The 20717-nt window shown below is 33.1% G+C and overlaps 2 protein-coding genes across 2 annotated transcripts; one reads left to right on the top strand and one right to left on the bottom strand.

Annotated features, from left to right (window-relative positions):
* Positions 1 to 1649: 1649 nt before the first annotated feature.
* LOC131004096 (uncharacterized) lies at positions 1650 to 4757 on the bottom strand. Its single transcript, XM_057930701.1, has 5 exons — positions 4331 to 4757; positions 3596 to 4012; positions 2421 to 2513; positions 2223 to 2290; positions 1650 to 2134 (listed from the first exon to the last, which is right to left on the bottom strand). Exons 1-5 carry the CDS (start codon positions 4634 to 4636, stop codon positions 2023 to 2025), a joined length of 996 nt encoding a protein of 331 aa, XP_057786684.1. The 5' UTR covers positions 4637 to 4757; the 3' UTR covers positions 1650 to 2022.
* Positions 4758 to 14006: 9249 nt separating this feature from the next.
* Positions 14007 to 17073, top strand: LOC131004129 (uncharacterized). Its single transcript, XM_057930739.1, has 4 exons — positions 14007 to 14454; positions 14557 to 14633; positions 15554 to 15994; positions 16975 to 17073. The coding sequence occupies exons 1-4, from the start codon at positions 14007 to 14009 to the stop codon at positions 17071 to 17073; spliced, it is 1065 nt and encodes a 354-aa protein (XP_057786722.1).
* The last annotated feature ends 3644 nt before the right edge of the window (positions 17074 to 20717 follow it).

The following is a 20717-nucleotide window of genomic DNA, read 5'->3' as shown; positions in this document are numbered from 1 at the left end:
GTAGTTAATAAAGTATAAAAGTAATAAAGTAAGAAATATAAGGTGATAAAGTGAGAGAGAGAAGGTAATAAAGTGATAAAGTAGGAGAGAGGATGTGATAAAGTATGAGAGAGAAGGTAATAAAGTGATAAAGTAGGAGAGAGAATATGATAAAGTAGGAGATAGAATGTGATAAATATTTCTATTTTAGGAAAGTGGCCAACTTTAGTGGGACGCCCAAATTGGAAATGTAGCCAACTTTAGTGGGACGGAGGGAGTATATAATTAGACTCATCAATCAAATAAATAATTTAAGCTTCAATATTTAAATTTTTTGAAATGTAAAACTATAATGTTACACACCATCTATAAAAATTTAAATGACAAAAAATTATTAAGTACCAAATAACACATATATACTTCAATATATATTTTAATCACAAAAATTTATTAAGTAGCAAGTATAAACAATTATTTTCAAATACAGATACACTTCAATAACAAATATATATTCCTTTTTCAAATTTACTAACCAAATGTTGTTGGTACTAAGTAATTAAGTTCACCAAGAAAGAACTAAATTCATTGTTCTTCTTCACAAATCACTGAGGCCACCCAAATTAAAGTCTTCTTCCATCTTCACTCAAAGTCTTCTTCATCAACACACATTCACTGAGGTCATCAAAATCAGAAGTAACAACCAAGATTTTCACCAGGTTCGACGTTTCATTGTTCATATCTATAATTGTATTTTGATTTTCACCTCTTCGATAATATATTTTTCATAAAAATAATAGTAGAATATATACAGAGCTCCCTAATTAGTTGAGGCATTGTTATAAACATGTTATATATGAATTACTCTACTGAATTCAACCTTAAAACCATTAATACTGTTGAATGGCTATATTGTAACTTTTTAATTTTTTTTCTCTCTCTCTAAAATCTCTCAATAGATATCAACTGATTTCATTCTTTTTTCACACTAAAATCAATATATTCTCTTGACCTATTCTATTTTTTTTTAAAATATATCTTCTTCTTTCAACTCTTCTACTCCTACTCGCCTTCAAAACTTTTGAAGAAGAAATATTCAAGCTTGTGGGCATCTTGCAGAAATCTATTAAAATCCTGAACGAATACACCCCCTTTATTTTGAAGAAGAAATATTCAAGCTTGTGGGCATCTTTATGGAGGCCACAAGTAATATAATGCAGGAGAGTCCCAAAAGAGAATATATATTCTCCACGATAAACGAGTCCACCACCGCCTCTAATAAGATTTAATTGAGTATATTTGGACACTATTCGATCCTATCCAATCGTAATTTAAATTCATATTTAATTATTGAAATTTTTTATTCTATCTCAATTATTGTAATTTTCTTTTTTAAATTTAATAAAATTTTCGATTTTTAAATTCAATGTTTATTTTATTTAGAATTCAATTTTTCAAAAAATTGTACAAAACAAAATCTATAGAGCCCCGTTGTGGAGGAGTGACTCAATAAAGCCCCAAATGGGCTCTTACATTAGGGTTGTCATATAATTATAGCTTTAGTTACAAATGAAAAAAATAAAAATAAATAAATAATGACTTTTGTATGATATAATTTGGGTATTCATAACAGCTGCTGCTAGTTTCTACCAAGCTTTCAGATTGTGAAGAGATGAAGCAACAAAATCTTGCAATACAACTATTATACAAATTCTACAAGCCACTTTTTTGAAAAAAGGAAAAACAAGCAAAACAGCCTTACAGACACCACTATGGCTGCATTTGAGACTCAAACACACACACACACACAAACACACACAGACAGAGCTTATGTACTATGCCTACCGAGCCGAGGGCATCCCGGCATCTAAGAATCGAGCAAAAACGCTTTCTGAACAACAATTTATCGCGTATTTTAACCATACTCCACTGAAGGTAAATCATGTCAAAAAGATAACTAGCAAATATCTTCCACGTGATGCGATCTTGATGTTATGAACCAATGCAGCTAGATTTATAAGTAGGGTGGATAACCTGCTTGGGGTTTCACTCCAAGATAAATCCTTTGATCAGATCATTCAAGGAATCGGGAGAGTCGAAGTTTACTGCATGCCCTGTATCCCGGAGAATTTCCAGACTAGCTTTCGGGCCCAAGTTTCTGCATTTACAAAGATGAATATACGATTTATTTTGGTGTTGCTAGAACCTAAGCGTGGAGATTTTCATAAAGGTGAAAAGTTATGTACCTTTGCAACTGATAGGCGAAGCTTAAAGGGAAGATCTTATCCTTGTCGCCCCAAACAAGCAAAATTTCCTTCACCAATCAAAGATAACAAGAGAAGAAATATTTAATAGCAGGATCACGTGATTCTTTTCCCCAAAGCACACCTCGTATTCATTGACAGCTTGTTATGTACCATAAACAAGATAAAATGTGAAATTACCTGACTGAGTGGTCGAATCTTGCATTCTTCGCTATTGGCCAAAAGATGTTCTACTAGCTCTTGTTTCTCCTTCCTGTTAGTGTTGCACATTGTCTATACAAAGAATGTAGCGTGTGAGAAGGAAGGAGTTCACGAATTGTGCTCGTTGAAATTTGAATGCAATCATACTTTGGCCCTAATGCATACTTTTCATTGAACAGTGACTACATCATATCATAACAGATAAAAAAGAGAGAAATAAAGCTCTAAATGACCGACACTGGCTAGAAAAGTTTCAAAAGAATCTTAACAAATTTATTTTTTTCAATGATACACACATCTCCCAGAAAGAACTCAGATATAGTCTAAGAGGACCAGCACCCACTGTCTTTCTAGATATGAATATAGAAGTTGTTTACAACTTGGCAGAAATGACGATGCAAAAAATATCATCTAGGCTGACACGTAAGCCACATATATGTTAGTGCTTTATCCCACTGAACAAGTCTTTTAGCAACTTCAATTTGATTTCTGGTAACATGCACCGATGGTGACATGTTTAGATTAAGAATTTAAGATCATAATTATTGGATAAATGTGAACTCTTGCTTAATCTTATAGAAAAGTATAACTTATAAGCTACCACTTTCATGTGTGAGACCTTAGATGATAAAATACGTATTACTTCTACTAATGTGTAACCAACCCGAAAACGAAACTAAAAACATATCCAAGAAAGTTCCCTCTCCTCTGCTTAGATATTATATCACCAACCACTGACACAGAAAAGTCGTGGGCTTTCAATTTGCAACAAATATCAACAACTTGCAACATCGTCATCTCATAGGCTACAACTATGCAAAGACTGCAAGACAATGACATCTAATTTCAGAGCAGCCAATTGTTGAACATGCGATGGCCAAATAAAAGCACATTGACATCCTACCTACACAATCAACGATTGATATGACGTGTCACCTTATTACCATCAATGTGAAAGCATCTAAAGACAACGTCTCAATATCTCAATCAAAGCACAACTAACTTAGCCGCATTAACACCCTAAAGATAATCATCATGGACTAACAATGCAACAGTACCATCAAACATTAAAGGAAAAACACATTGTCAAGTTGCACAAGAAACACGCATCAAATAGAGCTGCGCAACATTGAATATCCATTTAGAACACTCACGTCAATGAACTCCTCGAGCATGAATTCCGGGGCCCACCGCAGAGGATTAGACTTGTAGACGGAGAGCTCCACCAGCCGCTTCATTCCGACTGTCGTCCGGGGAAGGAGCAGATCCAGTACATCAACCCCCACGTTCTTCATCTGCTCCCCCTTCTGGCTCTTCGTGCACCCGACCCCACTGCTCACGATCACCGCCTTCTCCACCAGCTCCGGGTGCATCTCAGCCATCCGATAGCATACAAATCCGCCGTAGCTGATCGCATACACCGAACAACTCTCCACGCCCAATCTCCTCAACCCCGCCGCCACGCACTCCGCCTGAAACGCCTCGGTGCGGTTCGTGCGGTTTGTGTAGGATTTCCCGAAGAAGAGGAGGTCCGGTATGTAGACATTGAAGGATTCCGCTAGCGACGCCACCTACAGAGATACAAACCTTACTCAAAATTCTTAAACAATTTCGCTACAATTCAGATAAAATTAATCAGACGACTGAATTACAACTTTAATCTAAATTTCGCGTCAATATATTTGGAAATCGAGATCGATTCATACTGTCACGACAAAATCAATGCAGCCAAACCTGGTGGATTTCGCTACAATTCAGATAAAAATCAGACGAAAAGCGGAAGCAATTTCCAGTCGACTGAATTTCTACTATAACCTACAATCTCGTGTTAATAGATTTGGAAATCGAGATCGATTCATACTGTCACGAGAAAATCAATGCAGCCAAACCTGGTAGACGAATTGCCACTTGGAGTTGCCGCCGTAGCCATGGATCATCAACAGATTGGGCTTGTTGAATCTGCGGTGGGCGGGGGCGAGGAAATGCATGGTGGTCTGATCGTCCAAATCGACGGTGCATTGGATCAGGTTGCATGCGAATTTGAAGTAGAAGGAGAGGATCCACTCGAAGACGGGAGTGCAGATTGGGAAGCGGCGGATTTTGGAGAAGGGGGAGAAGAGGTAGTGGGAGATGGTGGCGGCGAGGGTGATGTGGAAGGAGAGGATGTGGTGGAGGAAGAGGCGCAGAGTCTCCATTGATGAAGGAACTGGAGCTGCAGAGAATATTTTAGTTTGGAGAAACGAAATGTGGAAGTGGTGATGATTTTGGATTTGAGCCCAGGACCTTATTTTTAAATTTGTTTGATCTTTTTATTTTTGTGTGAAATGTGGGGCCCGGAATTTAGGCTTATTTGGGGGGTTTTAGCGTCTCGGAATCCTTTTATTTTGGTTCTATTTTATTTTATTTTATGGTTTATTTATAAGATAATGTAATTTACACGTCATTCTTGGTAGGTATTTCACTTTTTATCCCCCAAAAGAGAATATTAAGCTTGTCATTGTTTGAGTCTTTGAGACAATAAGTGCATCTTTAATACTCACTCTGCTCATTAAAATTGACTTGTTTTTCATTTTGGAATATTTCATTAAAATTAATTGTTTTAAATTTAAAATGATTAGGGGCATATAATTAAATTTAATTAAAGGGAGATATACCTCTTAATTATTGAAACCTTAATTCATATCATCTCATTTCCCATCTTCATTTGTTTTTTCTCTCTCTAGTGACAAGTTCTCTTATCTGAAACCCTAGCCGCTCTTCTCGCCGTGTCTCCCCTTTGTACCTTAACCCCTTCCTACCATAACCCGTTTCCTAACTTCATCGCCGTGTTGGATACAACATACTCCATACAAAAATCCTTTGAATAGGAAGCCTTAACCTCTTATTTCGTCGAAATGGAATATTTGAGCGGTGGCTATGTTCCTGATTTGCTATCTTCAGTTAACGCCGATGATTTCATCCATTTCGATGAGGATTTTACTTGTCTCGAAGCAGAGGGTAGTTGGATGGTGATACCAAAGACTATGGAGCCAAAAACCTTCGTTCCAGAGACTGAACCGTCGAAAATCGAGAAGAAACCCATTGATCGCTTGAAGAGAGTTGTTTATAAGATTATGGCCATATATTTTCCGGCCTTCTTGAAATGGGTGGAGAAATTCCTTTTACTAAAATGATGAGAATATGTGTTTCATTTTGCATGTATGATGTGCAAGAGTTATTTGTGGGATTGATGAGTTTAGATCTATGTCTAGACTGAAATTATGAGAATATATGTTTTCCTTTGGTTAAATGTTGCAATTTTGTGCTTCTGAGACCTTTCACCACATCGATGATTTGTTTCCGATGAGATGTGGTCTATGGTAGCCATCTTAAGCCTCCTTGCTTACTATGTTGTGGTCTTCATGTTGCTCAACTAGATTGAACTGTTTCATGTGTGCTGCTGTGATGATCTGTAATTTGTGGTGATGTAGTGGTGATGTTGTGGTGTTGTTGTGGCGATCTGTGGTGATTTGTGATTTGTGATTTGTGATCTTGTTGTGGTGATCTATGAGCACTTTTCATTGATGTGTGAGCACTTTAGGACTACCTCCTTCATTTTTCCATAGAAAGGCTGCCTTTTTTGAATTCTGAAGAAGAAATTGCACTATGAGGTTTTGTTGTGCATCACTTAGATCTTTGTTCCCCATTTTTTTGTAGTTTTTTAAGAAGAAGAATGAAGAAACAGGAAGGAGATGAAGAAGTGTGTTACAATTAGGGTGTGTTCACTTTGATGGATGAGAAAACGAGAGATAAAAAAAAAATTAAGCCTTAAAATGTCTCATTTCTTATCCCACATTTTACACAAAAGAGAAGTTCACAATTTTTTCTTCCTTATTTTCACTTCAAGAAGGGATAATTTTAGCCACCTTTAATTTTGATTATTTTTTTAAAACAAATTGTTTAATTGGATGGTGATGATCGTGGGCCTTTAAAGTAAGAGGAAATAAATATAAATTACCAAGTTTATTAAAATGCTTAATTAATATGGACCACACCACATTTCCCCTCAAAAGTAAATTTCTAAATATCCGCACTCAAAATAATTAAGTCAACATTAACGGGATGGAGGGAATACATCTTATAAGTTTAGATATTTAAATAATTTAGGATTATTTATGTGTTTGGTACTTCATATAATTAATTAAAAACTCATGAGTAAAATTAAAACACTTCCTTGTTTTACTATTTCTCTGTAAAAAAACAATCTCACTTCATCTATGAGATAATTTATTATTATTATTATTATTTAATTACATGAGGTAGATACATATAGGGTAAAGGTCAGTTTTTGTCCCATCACTTTAGCGAATTCTAAAAAATGTCCTAACCTAAAGGTATTATGTTAGGTCCGGAGGGTCTCGAATAGGTGTATTGGGGGGGAGGAATACACCTATAGGCTATTTTCGATCTTTACAAGAGATCAAAACGAAACTTCAAACACAAACTCACACAACCTGTTTACAGAAAAAAGTTTTGACCAAAACAGGGTTGACGACTAATACTGAATACTCTTCAGTAAAGAGTTATCAGTTAAGTCAAAGATCTTAACTGATGCACGTAAGGCTTCAGTCGGATTTGATAAACAGAGATGTTATGAATCTTACTGACTATCAGAAGATAGATCAGTTAGACTGATAACATACACAGCGGAAAACTTTTGTTTCGAAATAGCCTTTGAGTTAAGCACGTTGTCAGTCTTAAGATTTCTCTTTGCGATTAATCAGTTTTCAGTTTACGAAGGGGAGAGCACAAGTAAGAAAGTAAATACTGAAAGCTGTAAATAACACAGAGATTTTTACGTGGTTCGGAAAACACTTCTTACATCCACAGTCGGTTGATCAGACCAACAACTTCACTGGCAAGTGCTTACGAGTGCACTACAAACCGATGCTCGTGCTTACGGATGCACAACAAACCTGAACGTGTGCTTGCGGGTGCACACAACAGAAACAACTGAAGATCCAATCTTCAGTACCAACACACCTTGTTGGATTTCTCACTCCTAGCACGCACTGGGCACTAGGATCTCACGGAGACAGAACGCCTTTCTGAACTCCTTTACAACACAAACACTCGATTCAGTAGGTTGAAGGGAGGTTTGAAAACTTGCCAACTAAATTTCAAAGAACAAGTTCTTTAGAGTTAGTTTGACCTAGGCTTTAGATAAACATGATTTGTCTAAGGTCTAAGAGAATATATGTAATCAGCAGTGACTGATATTTGGCTTTGGAATTCTCTTCTTCGATTCAAACTTTGGAGAGTCTGGGCTTTAGCTGAGAAACAATTTTGGCAGTGTTTCAGCTTATGTCGTTGAATCGGTGAAGATTGAAGTGATCCTCAAGCGCTATTTATAGGAGACGTCTTGAATAGATCCGTTGGCGGAGAAGGTCTTCAAGATTTCTTCCGTTAGAGAGTAATTTGAACTTGGGATAAGGCTTCAATCTTTGAGGTGCCTTGTTTGGTGAGAAAGGCTATATTGAAGAGCAGGAGATGCGACATATCTGAAAATGTAATCACCAAAGAGGAATGACCTCTGCAGAGAAAGGACGATCCTGAGATATCTGCATTTAATGCAGCTGTACTTTATGGAGTGTGTGGCTTCCTTTGAACGTTGGAGGTTCAGTCCGAGGAAGAATGTTTAACTGATACTTTACTTTAGTATCAGTTCGCTGATTCTACGTGGCTCGCATTAAGTAATCAGTCAAGAACTGATTCTTCGACTAATGCTTCAGTCGGCAACTTCAGTCTTCAGTCTTCAGTCTTCAGCAACTAAACTAGAAAAAGAACTCTAACACTTGAGTTCGAACAGTTCTAGTCTATTACAATAGAAACCTATTAATTTTGGTATCATCAAAACAAGGATTAAGATATTTTATTAAGTTCCCAACATATTACCAAAGCAATACCCAACCTACCGAAAAAATATTATTTGCGTTTTATTAAAAAATTTCGGCTCACGAAAATTGATGTGGATTACCAGATGTCCAATGTGGCTTGCCTACATGGATCAAAAAAACAAACAAACAAACGAAAAATACACCTAATTCTTGTTTTCATCTTCCGTTCACGTTACAAAATACCATCTCTCTCTATCTCATATATATCTCTATCCATTTCTCTGAAAATGCCGTCGACCATCGTTTGCCATCTCAAAATCTAGCGAGGCTGGCGTCATTTTTCTCTTTATTTTTGGCAACACACAAAGTTTGAAATTTTCTTTCTCTCTGATACGCTCGCTCTCTCTCTCTCTCACTCTAAAACAGAATCCAATTCATCACCACCAACCACCACCTTAAGCACAATGAAAGCCCTTCCTCCATTACCTCACCGGAAAATTCCAATTTTCCAATTCAATTGTACCCCTCGATTTTTCCAACAATAATCTTCAAATTAGCAACGTAGCAGTACAAGGCGGAGTTCGCCAGATTTTGCAAGAGGCAGCGTGAAGGAGCAAGAGAGAGAAATATGGCAGTGTGGTGAAGGAGTGCGCATGAGAGAGAGGAAGAATCTATAACATTTATATTTTTTTGTTTTTTCTTAATTTCGGCCAAAAATCCATATAGATTAATATATCCACGTTGGCAAGCCACGGTGGATATCCGACATTTCACGTCAATCTTCAGGTACCAAAAATTTTTAATAGGACACAAACAATATTTTTTGTCGATAGATCGGGGTATCATTTTGGTAATACATTTAGGTTAAGACATTTTTTTAGAATTCGCTAAAATGATGGAATAGAAAGTGACATCTACCCAATACATATATCGCCAGACACCAAATGCAGGTGAGACCTTTATACCACACAAAAGTGAAAAATATACTACCCTCATCTTTGAATTTTTTTTATTATTATTTTAACTACATGGGGTAAACATATATAACGCCACTACACCGCACGCAGACACAAAGGTGAAAAAATACTTCACCGCAAGCAGCGAAAATTCTACATCACATAAAGGTGAGAAAATACTACACATCACGCAGGCAAGATTGAACTCAAGACCTCTCGCAAAAGATCGTCTTTAGATGCCTCAACTTTATCACTTGAGGTAGGTCTCATTAGCCTAAGATAATTAACTTTAACGATACAATAACTATTTATTATATTACTTATCTTCTTTTTATTCTCAATTTATTTATAGACACAGATACCAAACAAATTCTCCCCATGTCCCAACTTTTAGTGTCCATATTTTTAAATAAATAATGCATACACGAAACATAACTAAAAATTAAATAAACTTATATAATATTTTAAATTCTAATTTTTAGATATATAAATAACTTTTTATCAATAGATATTAAAATTAATACAAATTTCACTTTTTAAAACTTTTTTTAAAAAAAATTAAAAATTCTAAAACGGATCATTATAATCTTATTCTCCTTAATTTCATTTAAAACTATATGTAAATTAAAAAATATAGTATATACTTAAACAATCATGTAAATTTTTTGACAGAAAAAATTGCATCTACTCATTTTTCCATCAACAAACGAAAACAACATGAAAAAAGAGTATAATGTTCAACACTAGAGATACATGAAGGAGAAAAAAATAATTTTGACATTTTAAATGATAATAACTTATTCATTTCAAATTCAATTTTTATAATTTTTACATCAAATTAGAGATCTTGTCATGATTTTTAATTTAACATTCATATTGAATTAATTTTTTTGAATCTCAGTTCACAATTGTCTAGAAAAATCAAAGTATAAAAAAGAGAATATAAGAAAGAGAAAATTTGGTGGAAAAAGAATTGAAGAAAGATAAAATTTGGTGGCAAAATATTTACGTTAAAACTCCTCTTTTATATCTACATTATCAATAATTTCTATAATATTTTTTTAAACCAATAATTTCTATATTTTATAGGTAATCGTATATATACAAATACATATTCAAAATTTTAAAATAAGTCCAATGTAATGCTGTTGCCTTATTTTTGTCGAGTTGGGTGTAATCAAGCTAAAGAATCAAAAGAGAAATTAAATTTGAAATGCATTCAATCACGTAAAGAGCACAGATAAAGAATGAAGTGTCTTTGGGCTTTTAAGCCTTTATTTCATGATTGTGCCATATGAAACCGAGTCCCCAACAAAAGGAATGTACAAAATTATTCACATTAAATTTTTGTGATTAATTGGTCTCAAAAGTTGTCCCTGTTGAGTTCTTACTTTATTTCATATTATCTCCTGTAATATGTATTCATATGTCCTACAATTAACCTTTACCATCTAATAATTAATTAATTAATCATAAACTTTTTTTAGTACTCAAAAATAAAAATGTAGAACTTGTTTTGTTATCACATTCATATTAAATTAATTTTACTAGTATGTATACAATGCACCGATCGACTGATGAGAGATTTTCTATTTTCTTAAAGTTAAGAGTCATGTGCAGTCACTTTTGTTTTTCTAATTTTAATAACATACTATCAAACTTTTAACTAATGGAACGACAAATTGTTTCCCTAGTCGGAAAACAATGTAATCATTATTGAGATTAAAGTGCGATATTGTTTGAGGTTTAGTAATCACGTATGTACCTTTATTACGAAGATATAGTCAATACATTATATCTTTATGATAATCAAATTTTAAGATTTTTAGCATCATACATGATTAGTTATAAATTCATTTGTTAATAGCTAGAATGTGGAAAAATAGTTTTTTTGACAAAATATTATTGTTAATTGTAAAATCACAAATTAAGTCTTTTTGGGAAGTTATGGTTCCGTATATCATATATTTATTTTAATTATTTAATAAATCGATTTATGGGATGTCCCCAAAAATGACACTCATAAGAATCGTTCAAGAAGTCAAAGCATACAATTAATTTATTACTAGTAAGACTGCGAATAATAGTAAGTAAGACCAAAACAATATATAATTCGAAAACAGTTAATAAGCGTAAGAGAAATTTAAGAGTTACAGAGGATATTTCTATTTTCGACATTGCGAAAAAATTAAACATGCACGCATGTGTTCAATTATTTTTTGAAGTTATCAATTGATTATTGTTTGGAATACGCTTCGTCTCTCCCATATATAATTCCATGATAACTTGAAACGATATTAATTGGTTTTCTTTTGTTGATGAGTATTTTACATGCAATGTTATACTATTCCTCCTTGGATTTTTTTTTGATATTTTATTTTTTAGAAATGGTTAATTGATTATAAATTATTAGACTTTCAACAAATTCTCATTTGCACACCAATTTTAAATCATTATTAAAATTACTTAACTATTTTTTTTCCTCTCAATTTGTATATTGTCCCATTTTTTGGCGTGGGCATAATTTAAATATACTTGATTGACATAAATATGCTCGTGTGACATATATATGACCGTATGGAAATAGAACCGACATTATTTTGTCTAATTGGATGGAAACGACGTTATTTCATATATATATATATATATATATATATATATATATATATATATATATGAAATAACGTCGTTTCCATCCAATTAAACAAAATAGTGAATATACAAAATGAGAAGTAGTATATAATTAAATAATTTTAATATAAATATATATTAAAGTTGGAGTATTTTTTTTAAATTTCACTAATTTATATACAATTAACCCTTTTTAAAAGATATTTGGTAACAACATATGCAGCATTAAATTTAGTTTGAAGGCGGGTCCGTATTAAGGAAAGTTGAAAAATTATTGCGACTAATATATAGCTAAATAGGTAAGCGAAATTTATGCATTATATTCAAAGGGTAATTACTTTAAAATTAGGCGGTAATTAGCGTAAATGTGTAATCATGTAGTTTTTGGTTGAAATTTAAAAAAGATTTAGTGAGTTTTATTATTTTCTCCATATTATAGTTTTTCTAGTAATTTTATAATATATTTTTTAATTTTTATTATAATTTTTGTACTTAAAAATAGTAATAAAAATTGATAAGTTAAATTAATAAAAAAATATGAAAAAATTATAATATGGATAAAACAATTAAACAATAAAAAAATTTAATCAAATTTTTAAATAAATTGATATTTAATGTATTTAAATTTTTTTTATTCGAACATATTTTGTTTAAATAGCATTATTAAAGTTTAAAACAAATAGTTATTAAACAATGGTAAGTGTAATCATGTAGCACTGACCTAACAAAATAACGTTTTATTAAAAGCAGTCGTGTGAACGTAAAGGGATTTATGTCATTTTCTCAAATATATTTGACTTTCTAAAGCACAGTCATAAATGGTCGGTGAAATAAATAGGCGGCATTAAACCTAGGTATAACTATTTTTGCATAACTAGATTAATTTTTATTGAACTTCCTATGTTGTGAAGCCACTATATATGATTGAATAAAAATTGGTCAACACACATATACTGGTTTATTTTCTAAGTGCGTGTGAAAAGAAGTCGAACTTAATTTACAAGTGTAAGAACTAATAATTATACTGAAAAATGAAAAATTAATCAATTTAATCACTTATTTGAAATCCATCATTGAGCAAAACAATCTATAAATAGTAGTCATTCTATCCAAACCTCACTTTGTACAGGAAGATTTTGAACTCATACATTGGTTTGTGTGTTTATCTTATTTCTTAAGTTTTTCATTTCTTTTATTTCAGTATCAACTTATTCAAACTCTAATACATTTCGTGCCTATTTGCAGCTTTTGCATCAAAGTGAAAAACAATACTATTATTCCAAATGAATTCATATCTTGCGGTGATGCATGAAATTCATGTTCTATTTGTGGACCATGAATTAAATTGTTTAACCACAACAAGGCTGTTGGAAACGTGCCAATATAGAGGTAGACATATTTATCATTTTCTATAGTTTGCTTTGTATTGTTGTTTTATCATTTTCTATAATTACCTAACAACAAACAAAGTTTAACATCTAGGTTGTCAATGTTTTAGTTTGGAAAATGAGCCTTTATCATCACATGCATATATATAGATTCAAACATATATAATCAGAAAAAGTACTGAGATAAAGACCCAATATGCCTGAATTGTTAGAATTGAATATAATTAAGCACTAGTATTGGCATATAATCATGGAATGGAATTAATCATATACATATAATGACTAATTTAATTTCTATTTTTCAATAAATCATTTCGTATTCCATCTATAAAAAATCTATTAATGTATATTTGATAATCTTTTTTTTTCTTAAATTAATTAATTTCGAGTGATCTTCAATAACTTAACTTATTATTCTTCTTCTTTTCTATTTTTTTTTTTTTTGGGTATATTAGTTACTCATGTCGCAGTTGCTGCCGATGCTATCTTAATGTTGTCAAACGGAAAGTCAAAATTCGATTTTGTCATAGCAAATATCAACTCACCTGACCTCCAAGGATTCAAGCTTCTTCAGCAAGCAGTAAGCATGGAAATACCAATAATTTGTAAGCTAATTAAATATCTCTAATTTGGACCTTTTTATTTCAATATATATTTCACCAATTATATATAAATTAATATAGGCGATTATAATATTTGATTTCGCATGTAGTGATGTCTGTGGATGACGACACGATCACGGCCATGAGGGTTATTGAGATCGGAGCATTTCTGTACATCAAAAGGCCAACGACCCTCGAGATGCTGAGATGCCTGTGGCAGCACGTGGCGAGGGAGAACGCACGTGCGATGAGAGAGCGCGAGAGGCTAATGGCGGCCAACCACGTCACTCCTCCACGTGGCATCGAGTTTCGCGAGATGACTCATCATCTCGAAGAAAACCCTAGCAGTGTGGGGCCCAACAACTTGTTCGCGATCGCGGCGAGGGAGAAGGGGAAATTTAAGAAAGGTTATTACCATAAGGGAAGGCAAGTTGAGGAAGAATACAACTCGGATAATAATGTGAGTGCCCATGGAAAGGTTAAGAGAAAGGTTTGTACCGAGTGGACTCAGGAACTACACGAGAAATTCATGGATGCTGTCGAACAACTCGGAGAAGGAAGTAAGATTTTCCTACATTAATATTTTCATGTAGTTCTATGAAAAAATACATTTTATAGAACGAAAAATATGTATATTAATCACTTCATGAATTTGATAATAGGGTGCTTCCCAAAGGAGATATTGGAGTTAATGAACGTGCCGGGACTAACAAGAATGCAAGTGGCAAGTCATCTTCAGGTTTGTTTCTCAACAACTAACATATACTCCCTCTGTCCCACGAAGCATGACACAGTTTCTTTTTTGGTCTGTCCCACGAAGCATGACACGTTTCTAAAAATGGCAAAAAAATTACCCTTTATTCACATTTTCACTTTTTCACCTACCACACTTAACACACAAAATATCAATTTCTTAATTCCCGTGCTGAAAAGAAGTGTGTCATGCTTCATGGGACGGATGGAGTAGTACTCCCAATCCCTTAAATTGTGCATTGTTTTTATCTGCACGAATGCTAATTAACAAATGTTAGGTGAGTGTTATGAGCTAGTAAGAAAAAAAAAATGAACCTACTTTTATTGTAGGATTATTATATCGGGAAATTTGTGGTGAGTCACGTGAAAAATGCATGTTTTTGTGAGATGTATCAAAATATATAACAAAAAATATGCATTTTCTATTTCTGAATATTATCCCACCACATAACACTATAACAAAATGGGTCTCTTTCTCCACTCACAACACACACCTAACATTTATTATTTAAGATCAGTGTCATTAAAAATGATGCACAATCTTGACGAATGAAAGGAGTACATTAATTTTAAAGGATAGAGGGAATTTAAAAGCTATTGACCTATTTTCATATACTCCCTCCGATTTTTCTTAAGTGTCCTTAGTCATCAAAATACACATACCAATAAAATAACACATTTACATTTGTAACCTTATTAATTATCATAATAAATGTATATGTAGCTAATTATTCTATTCAAACAAATATTAAATGAGAATAAAATATGAAGAATGTCATAATTATACTCTCAAATTTTGAAATTGGACACTTATTAGAGAACAAGGAAAATATTAAAATAGGAGGGAATATTTGTTATGTCAATATATCTAAAAACCCTAATATATATTTCAAAATTAATTTTTAGAAATGTCGCAATGACAACTGGCGATCCCCCGTTGAGCGAAAGTTGACCCTAGGGACCCATCCCATGTCGTCTGATGGAGAAGGGTCCCACCAAAAGCCAAGGCGGTTCGGGTCCATGCCCCGAGTAGAAAAGGCTCCTTCGGACAGTCAAGGCAGCGGGGGCGGGCAGGGATCGAGAAGTGAAACGGGAGCTAGGGTTACTGAAACAGTGATGGTTAACCAAATCACATATCAACAGCATTATGGTGCATTGGTTCCTCATCCAGACATTATTGAACCAGGCATAAACCCTTCCAACCAATTAGCTGATGGTTTCTTTAATTTAGATACAGATTGCATGATCCAGAATTTCTCTGCTCTACCTCAAGGATTTGCAGGCATCACTCATTCTCAATTCAGCTCCAGACCTCTCTCTTTTGAGTCGGTCTACGTCCATAACCAGGTACAAATTTTCTCCTTCGCCCATACAAACTACATTTAGTAATGCATTATTATGTAATCATGCAATTTTTCTTAGTGCAATATATATGATGTAATGTGTTTTTGAGTTAATGCATTTATGCGTTTTTGAATTTAATTAACATGCATTTTTGTATTCGATATTATGCTCATTTACGGAAAGCGAAAGAATCTATATGATCTATTTAAATATGCCCATTTCACTATCAACCCAAGAGAGTAATACCATTTATATATCTAATAACTAGGCACTCTTTATATTTATGGATAGGCCATAATTAATGATTCTCTTGTTGTGATACTTTCAACAAACCCTGAGTCAGGGGATGTTTTAGGACATTAATTTAGATTGATTTGAAAATTGGGACAATAACTTTCAGATTTGTAAAAATAGGACACTAATTATTTTTTAGAGTAAAATAGGACACTAATTAATAAGCGTCGTAAAAATAGGATATTTCTCAGCCGATAATTGACTAAAAAATGTCCTGCGGATGCAACACTTATTAATTAGTGTCCTGTTTTACTCTAAAAAAAATTAGTGTCCTATTTTTACAAATTCGAAAGTTATTGTCCTAATTTCCAAATCAATCTAAGTTACTGTCCTAAAAAACCCTCGAACTCACAAACCCTAGGAGGCCGAAATAGCTAGTTGTTACAGTATCTCGAAATTATATCATGTATTTATCATATATGATGGTATATATAATTAATAAATTTCCATGCTTTTTTTTTTGAAAGCCAATTTCCATGCTTCTTAAGGATGCACTAGTGGTAGAGCAAACAGCTGCGTGGTTCGAAAGAAATTCTTCTAAATTACCAAATTAGGTTATCGATATATAGAGAATTCTAAACATCAATATATAATCAAGATCCTAGAAAAACTACTGATACTATTCATATTTGTATGTGTATTTTTAATTTGTCGAAATAATTGTATTAAAATCATGGTTTTTTCTGCAGACAAACTCGAAAGCCGCGAGCATGGACAGCGGGAGCCAGTGGACTGGTTCGGAAAATTCGAACTTTTGCAGTGGTGATTCGCAAACCAAGCCAAATTGAGACTGCAAATTAAGTCATGTTTAATTTAGGGTTACTTACATATAAATTATTGAACTTTAAACGATTTTTAGTTTGCACGCACAAACTTTAAAATCTGTATTAAAATTAGTATATCATTAATTTTTTCTCATTTTGCTATATATTGCTAATTTTTCTCTGTCAAATATAGTGCCGAAGTGGCCATCTGCAATTTTACGTGTCCAAATTCGTCAATTACCAAAACGACATCGATTTGCAAAGATAGTAAAATAGACGAGATATCATTATTTCATACGGCCACTTCAGCACTAAGAATGATCGGAAAATAGACAAGATAACAAATTGAAAAAAAATTAATAGTTAATTAATTTTAATACAGAATTTAAAATTAATATGCAAAATAAAAATTATTTTAAAGTTAATTAATTTATATGCAATTGAGCCTTTAATTGAACTTCTATCTTACTTAGACCATTGGTTCGAAGATGGTCTCAACTATATTTATCGCAAAATTCAAAAGCTTCCCCTTGAAATAAAAAATTCAAAAGCCAATTCCTTTTAGTTGATCGTCTTTAATTATCTTCTAACTTTTTAATTGAAACTTGTATCTCATTTTTATTTTTATTTTACTTGGGGGAATTGAGGAGGGCAATGGGGTTTGAACTCGGGACCTCACTGTTCACACACAGGAGGTCGCAATGCTTGGTGTTCCCTTGGGGACACTTGTATCTCATTTTGGATTGCACTATTCGTGCGATTTTTGAATAACTTCTATAATAGTAATAATAATAATAATAATATTTAGAGGTGTCCAATCGTCGAGGTAATCCCTCTACAATAAAAAAAATGTTAATGGTGTGTGTTGGTCAAATGGTAAAGAATTAATGTTTAAAGTCAAAGGTCTTGAGTTCGAGTCATATATGATGCGATCTTTAAATTTCTTTTACTAATATTATTACTTTATCAAAAAAAATGTCGACTATTTCAAGGATCAGTTAGATTGATTAAAGCAATACATGTATGTGTATACATCTATCATCCATGAAAAGGAAAAAGCTCAAGGAAAATACTACTACTAATAAGCAGCAGTAAAGCAACAACTCATTCAATTTTCCTAGCAGGTTGAAAAAAGAGTGACAGCTAAATGCCATTTATAAAAGATCACTCATTTCTAAGACAATTATGAGTAAGCATTATTAATCAGTTAGGGTGTGTTCTTTTTTATTATAAATGATACGCATTATTAATCAGTTAGGACATGTTCTTTTTTATTATAAATTTATCATGATAAAAGAAGATAACAAAAAAAATTTACCTTTAAAATTATCATTTTCCTTTACTATAAAAAAAAAAATTTATATTTTCTCATTCTTTAATTTTTTTCTTAATTTTATATTCCTTTTTTTCATCCCTTCTTTTTTTCGTGTGATATAAATATATCCCTCTTTGAAATGAAAATCAGGGAATGAGAAAAAGCAAAATTCTCTTTTATAAAAAATGAGTAAAAAAAAAGAGTAAGAAATTTATTTTATAGCCCTCTCTGTTTTATGAAAAATTTGCAATCAAAGAAAATATAGATCTAATATATAAATAAAAGATTATTCATCTCCAAACATGAAAATTGAAAATCCACTCACACTCACACAAAAGCAACACATTATGACATTATACCTTTCTCTCAAACCCCATCACCTTTTTACTCCTTTTCCCCCCCTTCCATGCTTCAATTATCAATCACCTCTATTTCTCTCTCTCTCCTTTTTGGACGGCTCCCAGCTCACTTTTCCTGCATCAAATTTCTATCTTTCCACACACATTCCTTCACCACCTCATCTTCCTCTCTCTCTCCTATAAATCTCCCTCTCTCTCCTACCAAAATCCATCACCACTCAACCTAGGGCTTTCTTATTATTGTTTTTACTACCTCAATAACAATAACAAGAAAACTAGGTCTAATTATAGCAATGGAAACTTGCGCGCGTTATCCACACGCGATCAATTCTTCGCCCAGGGCGGCGGCGATGGCGCTGGCGCTCGTGTCGGCGATCGTGCTCTCGCCGCTGTACGTGGATCGCCGGAAGAGCGAGAGCCGCCTCGAGTCGCGGTGGAGCTCGAGCGGCTTGGTGCTGCCGGCCGTGGTGGCGGGGCTGATTGTCGCCATCAAAACCACCACTTCTAATTCATCGAAGAAGAATGCGGCGCAGAAAATTAGGGCTGGTGGATTCGAATCTGCAGATTGTGACGCTGCTTTCGGAATTGGGGGATCGAGCTTAGGGCTGGCTGGGATTTTGATCTTGCTCGTCTTTGTGCTTACGTGGCAAACATCTGTGCAGCAATTTTTCTGGAGATGAAAATTTGAATAAATTGTTGGTTATGAATTATGGTGGGTGTGAGTATGTTTTATTTTTAGCGTTATAGATTTATAGTACTTTAATAATATAGGAATTGAGTTTTACTAGTATTTATGTATGGATCAAGCTACCTTAAACGAAGTATGGATCAGGCTACCTTATAGGAGTATTATTTTAGGCGCATTTCAGTATATTCAAATGCAAGGTGATTTTGTTTTAATTAAATTTTAATTGTGATTAATATGATCATAATTAAGTATTAATAAACTCTAATTGAAGTGCGTTGTACACTTGAATGCACAATTTTTGCTATATTATACAGAAAATATTTTTTTTGAGAATATATATAAAGAAAATATTAGTACTAGATAAATCGCGAATATTATGACGCATTTTACAATTCAAAGACCACTTTCAAACGTTGGTAATTAAATACAATTATACTCTTATTTTTACAATTGGAACTCAGTCACTAGATGACCACGAACTTTGGGGCTATAGGTTTTGTGGCCATTTGGCTTCTCATGCATTTACATAAATTACTCGAGAGAAAAGATTAATCTTATAATAAAGAATAATTTGATAGTTGAATCGAAGGCTGCTAACAACAGGCTTGACATAATATTTTTAACTATGGATGATTAATAACAACATCAATGGGCAGAATGAGGAAGGAATAAAAAGAATTAATGAAAAATAGCTAATTGTTGGTTATGAACTTATGATTTATGGTGTCTTTATTTTATTTTATTTTATAAATTCATAGTAGAATAGAATAATTTATGTCTCTCTTAGATTCTAAAACATAGTGATAAAAGAGTATCATATTAGTAAAGAAGATTCAGAATTTGTCCCAAATAAATTAGCTAACTTCTCTTCTTTTTTCCTTTTCTTTTTCTTAGTTTTCTTTTTACCTTTTATTTAGGACAATCAAGCCAATAATTTAACACAAAGCATCATCTTCACTCCAAATAATAATAATACTTCCAATCGTCCCTCAAACATCTTCCTCTCTTTCTACTTTGGTATGTCCAAAAACATCTTTCTAATCTACTTTTGTAAATAATTGCACTTACTATTACTCTTCACTTTTTATGGGACTCATTCTCCACTTATCAAATACACAACTAACTTTTATAAAAACTCGTGTCATCTTCTATTAGGAAGATGTTTGGAGAACAGAGGGAGTAATATCTCTATGGCCCAATAGGTATTAAAATGGGCCGAGTATTGGATTTCCACTTAGTCCAGATTCTAAATGGGCTGAAATGGAATGGGCCCACGTTAAATTCATTTTGAAACCCAAAAAATTCC

This window comes from Salvia miltiorrhiza, unplaced genomic scaffold (genome assembly GCF_028751815.1).
Source record: "Salvia miltiorrhiza cultivar Shanhuang (shh) unplaced genomic scaffold, IMPLAD_Smil_shh original_scaffold_326, whole genome shotgun sequence".
NCBI lineage: Eukaryota > Viridiplantae > Streptophyta > Magnoliopsida > Lamiales > Lamiaceae > Salvia > Salvia miltiorrhiza.
Note: the sequence above shows the minus strand (reverse complement) of the source record. Positions and strands in the feature narration are given on the sequence as shown.

What these genes read in the sequence shown, in the direction of transcription:
- LOC131004096 (XM_057930701.1), bottom strand. Translation starts at nt 4,636, where the DNA reads ATGGAGACTCTGCGCCTCTTCCTCCACCACATCCTCTCCTTCCACATC. An exon ending in AGTGGCAATTCGTCTACCAG is followed by an intron (nt 4,013 to 4,330) that starts GTTTGGCTGCAT and finishes GTATCTCTGTAG; the next exon opens with GTGGCGTCGCTAGCGGAATC. An exon ending in AGATTCGACCACTCAGTCAG is followed by an intron (nt 2,291 to 2,420) that starts GTAATTTCACAT and finishes TGATTGGTGAAG; the next exon opens with GAAATTTTGCTTGTTTGGGG.
- LOC131004129 (XM_057930739.1), top strand. Translation starts at nt 14,007, where the DNA reads ATGTCTGTGGATGACGACACGATCACGGCCATGAGGGTTATTGAGATC. An exon ending in AAGTGGCAAGTCATCTTCAG is followed by an intron (nt 14,634 to 15,553) that starts GTTTGTTTCTCA and finishes ATTAATTTTTAG; the next exon opens with AAATGTCGCAATGACAACTG. An exon ending in CGGTCTACGTCCATAACCAG is followed by an intron (nt 15,995 to 16,974) that starts GTACAAATTTTC and finishes TTTTTTCTGCAG; the next exon opens with ACAAACTCGAAAGCCGCGAG.